This window comes from Arachis ipaensis, chromosome B08 (assembly GCF_000816755.2).
Source record: "Arachis ipaensis cultivar K30076 chromosome B08, Araip1.1, whole genome shotgun sequence".
Taxonomy (NCBI): domain Eukaryota; kingdom Viridiplantae; phylum Streptophyta; class Magnoliopsida; order Fabales; family Fabaceae; genus Arachis; species Arachis ipaensis.
In genome coordinates, this window is record NC_029792.2 from 129340633 (window position 1) to 129348001 (window position 7369).

General features: G+C 34.5%; 1 protein-coding gene and 1 pseudogene across 1 annotated transcript; both read right to left on the minus strand.

Moving 5' to 3' along the window:
- On the minus strand, window positions 849-3782 carry LOC107612058 (proteasome subunit beta type-5). Its single transcript, XM_016313896.2, has 8 exons — window positions 3650-3782; window positions 3409-3539; window positions 3110-3239; window positions 2853-2959; window positions 1931-2065; window positions 1749-1852; window positions 1564-1664; window positions 849-1294 (listed from the first exon to the last, which is right to left on the minus strand). The coding sequence occupies exons 2-8, from the start codon at window positions 3520-3522 to the stop codon at window positions 1167-1169; spliced, it is 819 nt and encodes a 272-aa protein (XP_016169382.1). The 5' UTR covers window positions 3523-3539; window positions 3650-3782; the 3' UTR covers window positions 849-1166.
- Window positions 4503-7369, minus strand: part of LOC107612060 — an 8332-nt pseudogene continuing 5465 nt past the window's right edge.

The window sequence follows — 7369 nt, forward strand, 5'->3', positions numbered from 1 at the left end:
CACAAGGATTTTCTAAAAAGAGCTTTTCTTAAAAATATCCTTTGACTTTTGACTATGTTTATATTAACACATAAATTATGGTCACCCACTCATTCAAACCCTGATAAAGCATTTGTGCTTACTATATTATGTGTTTAATTGATGATTATAACGAAGGTGTCTATGCGTCAAAACAACCCATTCCGTATGTGTAACCACGTAGTACTAATTATGCCTTGACTAAGCAACTCAATTCTTTTTGTTTTCCATGTGTTCACTAAGAAACAACTATGAAAACACAGCGGCAAGAAATTTCCTTTTAAGAAGGATAATGATTGACCTAGAACTCTCTACTCTATTACACTACTCTACTAGATGGCCACGAATTAGAGTAGGTTATAGTTTTACTCTAATCTAATTCGCAAGTTTAAACTCTGATTTAAACTCTATCCAGTATCCACACTAAACTTCTGCACTCGATCCTCTCAATGTGACTCCAAAAAAAAAAATTATTCTCACTTAAACACTACTTAATACTTCTATATTTCACACTATCAAATATTATTTGTTATTAGGAAATTGAATTACTAATTTGGTAACAAGTATTTGTTTAAAAGAGAAAAATTTTGATTCAACTTTCCACTTGTTAAACATCTATATATAAACATACTCATTGTATATTAAGAATTGTTAAAATATATATTACGTTTAAAAGAGAAAATGTGGAAAATATAGAAATTGGATCTGCATATATTATGGGAGTGACAATTCTTTACTCTAGTGATAAGCAGGCTTACACTATTAGCTAACAAGAACAAAAACTCATCACCAAATGTGATGGATTTTACTTGGTCGATTAATTATCAATATGACTAAGATAAACCACCACATTCAATATTATCTGGTATGAATGTCAGGAATGGCAATGAAAACCATAATTCACAAGATGGCAACATTTTTGTCTGATGTGCTTTCATATTTACCAACTTCGAAACAAGTGGCTTAATCCTTACTTTTCGATGCTAAATTTTCCTTAATCTCAAGTCTAAACACATCATAAAGGGACAGCAATTGTACACATCAAACGAATGCCATATTTCAAAAATAAAATAATTAGTCTCACAGTTGATTGAGAATATGAAGGCAGAGAAGAAACTAAGAAACATATCCATGAGTTACTTCTTTTATTAAGCTCCTGTTGCCTCAACCATTTCTTGTTCCACAGTGCTTGGGACAACAGGGTAGTATTGGTAATGTAGGTCCCCAACATCATCACCAGTCCATTTCTTCCATCCTTCTGGTCCCACATGGTAAACTGAAATCACATAAATCCCCAAGTTAGTGATTTATAGCTATAAACTGGGACTGAAATAGCTGCTGCAAAATGCTGACCATGAAGATTTAGTGGTTTGGAAAAAAAAAGAGAGTATATTTTCTATGATTTCATTTTAACAATTTTCTTTAAGTTGACAGAGTAAAATCAATGGGAGTTTAGGTGTTTTGTGAGTGTGTTTCCAGATAGTTTCATATGTAGAAGTAGCTCTCGAGTGTGGAGTCAATCAACTCAGGAGAGAGAAAAATTACCGCTAACAACTCCACCACTAGCTCCATCACGGAATGTTGCATGATATATTGCTCGTCGACCTAGTTCAACAGCTTCCTCAACTGACAGGTCATATCGGTACCTAGGATGAGAAGGGAACTGTTGATGAATATTGGTGAAAGGCATTGTTATACCATGTAGAAGTTAAATGAAAAGACTTGCTCACCCATTGTCCAATACACCATAAGCATATGGTGAACCAGATCCAACAGAGAATCTAGTGCCTTTCAATCTTCCTCCTTCACTATCAACATAATATAGACTAGGACCCTAAAAGAGATCATCCATTAGAAATTGCAACAGCACTAGCTGAGCAAAAGCCATATGGTAGTTGGACATGTGAATTACTGTTTCATCCCATCCAGCAATCATGGTACCGACTGATAAACCCATTCCACGATAAGAGTATAAAATATTTGCAAGTAGCTTTGAGGCTCCGGTTACTGATATCCTCCTTTTATTTGCCAACTCGTGCAACCGACACTACACATGATATGGACCAGATTAGACAAACGATTTGCATCCCCATATTTGTAGAAGTAAAGAAATCCTACATTGTTAAGCAAAAGCTAGATATTTGTCTTGTTTTACTTCGTACAGGTAGAACCATTTAGTTCTTGTATTTCCTAAGTGGACTGAACTCAAGGATCTAAAATCCATATAGAATGAGGTATATGTGAAGGTCAACTAAGTCAAACTTCTCAAGGCAGCTTATAACAAAATAATAAGCATCAAATGAGAAATTGAGTATAATAACCACAATGGAAGGCCATTATATTAAAAAAAGATGTATGTTGAAAATAAGAAAAGCAGCAGAATGGGACTCATAAAAACATGAAACCATTATATTAAAAAATATATCCATTCTCAACAAATCCCAACAATAATCCTAGCATTAGAGTAATAGAGAAAGCTAGAGAATAGTCTAAACGGTTTAGGAATACTACTGAAGGCATCCAAACTAATGTGATTTCGCTAATATAAGGCTAAGGATGGTAACACATATAACAAAAATATCCATATTCAAACAAACGGGTCATGAGTAGTTATCACTTCAACTAATGTGCATGCATGATAAATTAGAATAGAAGTTGAGGCAAAGCATCACAACTTGCAATTAGAACTCCAACAACAATGATCACAGCAAAATATAACCAAGGAATCACTAGCAGTTGGAGAGAAGAGTAGGGCACAGGAGGAAGCTCAGTAGGAGAACCATAACAGCACTACAAAAAGCAACAATTCAAGATAAAAGGACTTCAAAAATTACCTTTATCCCAAGATTTCTGTGCCAAAATTGGCAATCAGCGGCACCTCCGGCCATTGTTCCAAGCATATATGGATTAATTTCAATAATCTTCTTTACAGACTGTGAAGCTGGAAATTTCCATTACTCATCAGTAGTAATTGAAGAGTAATAATAATTCAAAGACAAACTAAACAAGTAGATTAAACCCTAAACAACATTAATCAATTAGAAGCAACAATTTTCAAATTTGACAAAATAAACATAAAATCAACTCACATATATATATCCTCCCATGCTAGCTCTAGAATCAGCAGCTACAATGACACCGTCCTTAAATATAAAAGCAAGCGTTGTAGTACCCTTTGCAGGCTTCACCATCTGAATAGCTTCTTTCACAAAGCCATCGAACTAAAACCACAAATACAAACACAAAATTTCGTATTAAACCAAGGTTTCAACCTGCTCTATAGAACAATACCCTAATTTCCTTTATTTACTACTTATAAATTAAAAAATAAAAAACTAAAACAATTTTTTTTTCAGACTCGAAAAATTGAGAAGTTGAAAAATCACTCACATCATTGGAATTAGGAAGCTGGAATGACGGCGGGGCAGAGAACTCTCCAACGACGTCGTCTCCGGGTGCAGTGAGTGTAGAGAACGATTCGAGACCAGAAGTATCGAGTTTCATGATTTCAGATTTTAGACTTAAAAATTACCATAAAATCCAAACGGTTAATTAGCATTAAAAATAATAATTAAAGAAGAAAAAATCGATGTAAAATTGAAAATAGAAATGGATGATGAAATTGGCGCACTGATTCAAGTGAAGTGGGATCTGAGTGTGTGAGGTATCGTTGAGGTTGAAGCAATGAGAAAAGAAGAACGGGCGATTCAGTGAAAAAGGAACTGTTTTCGAGTGTTGGTGCCTTGTTCAGAAAGGCGGAACTTTATTTGGGCTAGGCCTGCTGACTTGTCTGTGAAGTTGGACCTTAATTGGGCCAGCTCATTTTCAACCAAAAAAGTGGCCCATTTGTTTATTTCCTTTTCCATTGCTTTGCATTTCATTTGATATATGATATCATACCAACAATCAGATGTTTCAAAAGGCAAAAGTCCAATAATATTTTTTTCATTGGAACTCTTTTGTATATGCAGAATAAAGAAAGAGGAGACCACTAAAGAAAACGGATACTTACCTTAGGACAAAAAATGAAAGGAAAAAGTCCAAAAAAAAAACAATGAACTCAAAAAAAAAAAAAAAAAGCAAAATAAAAAATAAAACAAAGCAAACACAATTTTATATTTTTTCATTTATTTAATTTTCACTCCTTAATTAGTGAATTACATTACTTAAAAAGATGGAAAAATAATTCATCCCAAACCATGATGTGCGAGGCATGCTCCTTGCATTGCTCTTTTAGGTAACATACTAACATCACAGTCCCCTTTTTTCACCCCTATTGGAGGAACTTTTCTTTTTAGCATTAAGGTTATATAGGTGGCATTACTCTCTTAGCACTAATTAGTCATTATCTAGGACTCAATTGTTGATTAAGAAGAGGACTCAATTGTTGGTTAAGAAGAGGACTCAATTGTGGCTTTTATTCCAACACATGTTACTCAATTCTAATACTAGTCATTTAAATTTTGTCATTGCTACTACAGTCAATAAGAAACATCAAAGATTTTTCACTTCACTATTTAACTGTTGTCCATGGTTGCTTATTGCGCCGATGTTCCCATATAATAGTAATAATAATAATAATAATGAATTAGATATGATACATCATTAGAGAAAGGGATATAAATAAGTGGGAGGGTAACTAAGGTGGGATATTATATCAGCAGTCCCCCAAACAAAAATACTACCCTCATTGGCTTCCCTTTAATGTTGTCTATATCTTCAGCCCTCACAAAAACTATGGATCTTGAATGCCATGAGTCCATACCACAAAACATGCAACTGATGCAACTTTCAGCACTGTTAACATTCACACACTTGGTATCAATCTTCATGTGGAAACCTCCCCAAAGTGTGTTTTTTTATATATATTCTTTTTATCATGTTCCTTCCTTTACAAAATTTCCATCATTTTGTTGCCATTGCTTTACTATCAGGCATTATCTTTTCCATGTCCTCAAGATATTGCCAACTACTCTTGCTACTACCCTTCTCGTTCTTAATCTCCTGCATTAAATATAAAATGTTATGAGTCAGAATAATAACCATCTCATATTCTCATGCATTTCTATTTTATTCACTCTATAAAGCTATTGGATTTTACCATACACATTATCTACAAGTGAAATGCAACCCCTTCTTATGTAATAAACAAAATACAAGCTGTACAAATTAATTGAATTTTCTCTTTTGGATCCTTACTATGTTTCTATCTCATAAAAATATTTAACATCAAGAGAGAGATAGGTGACTGTTTCTTTATCATCATAACCTATTAAAACAAGACTATATTATACAATATACAGATTTACCAAGGCATTAAACAACAAAAATTATGTGTGATTACTAACGACTTAATGACTAGCTTTACAATATTAACATCAGGTTTTTTTGAAAGAAGAAACTTACCTGATATTTCTGTACCAAAGATGTCCAAAGCGATTTACACTGTCCAGGACTTCTGCTGATCCCATCAGCCAACAAGCTCTGAGATATCTCTTCCCATAAAGCCATCCTTCCCTTCACAATTTGAAATCTATCGTGCAGTTTCCCGCGCATGTCGATCAACTTCTTAATTTCTTCAGGTTTCCATTTATTCCTCTTCCCTGACTTCGACGACTTGAGTTCAGAACTGGATGCTTTCACAAAGTTGGCTTCACTAATGTCTTCGGAATCATCTTTCTTAAGATTAGACTTGTGCTCCTTTCGTGGAACATAACCGTTGTTAGCTTTGATTGACTTCTCAACCGGTGAGGATGCAATAAATGGCTTCCAAAATTCCTCTGAATCCGATAAATCACCCTCGGCTTCTTCGGTTGGTGGACCAGTGTCTTCCTCAGGTAGAAGTCCTTCAACATCATTGACATCGTCTGCATTAACTAATAGAACGAAGGTAAACTTAAACACAATCTATAAGCTTAAAATATTTTACACCAGAAGAAATATGTTAAAAGCCAATTATATATCAAGTATGGGGGATACATATCTTTCTGATGTCATTTTATTACATAAGAAACAAAATAATCTAATTTATAAAGAACATGCATTAAACAGTCATATCATAAATTGTTTAATAAATAACGTTCATCTACAATATTTTTGGTTACTTTATCATTATCAGAATTCATACCAAAGGGACCCAAGCTCAGACTTCAGAGCAATCAAAATTCTGAGTTAACTAAGTTAACCTTTAACGTTTAATCAGTACGTGAAACAAACTGCTTGAATGAAACCACAGTTAGCACGGTTTCCATATATAAACATCCATAAGTTTCCCAAAACATAGACAAGGTGAAAGCAAGAACCGGAGTGGTATGTACCAAATCACTAATAATAAAGAAATAAGACTGAAGTGTTTTCTAAAAGAATAAAAGAATTGTGATCATCGCATACACGGTGAAATGCAAATACAATCACAAAAATATATAAACCTTAACTCCACAATTTGATATGTATTTCTAAAAAGTAAAAAATACATTGCTATTACCTCTTATTTGCGTTGTGTCTGGCTGATTTTCCTTCCTGTGCCCATCGACTATTTTTCTTAATGTTGATGTTCCATGATCCACATGTGACTTGCCAGATAACTTTGTGTTTATCTCCTCAGCAAGAACAGCAGCTGGATTTTCTATGGCAATAGCAATAACTTCAGGCCGTTTACCACTGTACTTCCTCACCATCTTCCTCAAGACCTCGGCCACTGTTCTTTCCATGTGAGCCAGTGGACACTTTACAGGGCAGCTTGAAAGAGCAGCATGAGCAGCTTTATGCAGTGCATCCAATAACTTTCCCTTGTCAAGCCATAGGCATCTTGTCGTAATCCTTATCTTCCCTTTTAAGGTGTTTTCAGCCAAACTGTCTGCTCTTTGGGGGCGAAAAACTTCCATGCTGTAAAAGATAGAAGTTCGGATGTTAGTTGACAGGTTATAGCTCTCTAACTTGGTTTAAAAACTGAAACATCTACCTAACCACGATGATGCCATCTAATGCAATTTTCAATCTTTCATCAATGAAGAGGTCGCTTGATGTACCAAATGCTTTGTCACCATCACTGTACTTCAACTGCATGAGGGAAACCCAAAGAGGGGTGAAAAGAACTCATAGATTATCACATAGTTTCCAATAAGTGACCAGCAGAGAAATGAGAGGAGCACCAACCTGTAAATTCTCTCTTCCAAGGGAAATGAAACCATTAGAAAGGACTCTCCTATTTCTCAAATGTGAAACACCAAGCATCTCTCCATTTTTAATAACCTAATGCATATTTCTTATCAGTTTCTTCAACATTTTATGTAACAATTCACATGAAATGTTTATATAAATTTCATCCTCAGAAGCCAGTGGTCTTTTTTCC

Coding starts and splice junctions, on each gene's coding strand:
- LOC107612058 (XM_016313896.2), bottom strand. CDS start 3,522: ATGAAACTCGATACTTCTGGTCTCGAATCGTTCTCTACACTCACTGCA. Junction 2,960..3,109: donor TAGCATGGGAGGATATATAT/ATGTGAGTTGAT, acceptor GGAAATTTCCAG/CTTCACAGTCTGTAAAGAAG. Junction 1,295..1,563: donor TAGTGGTGGAGTTGTTAGCG/GTAATTTTTCTC, acceptor ATGTGATTTCAG/TTTACCATGTGGGACCAGAA.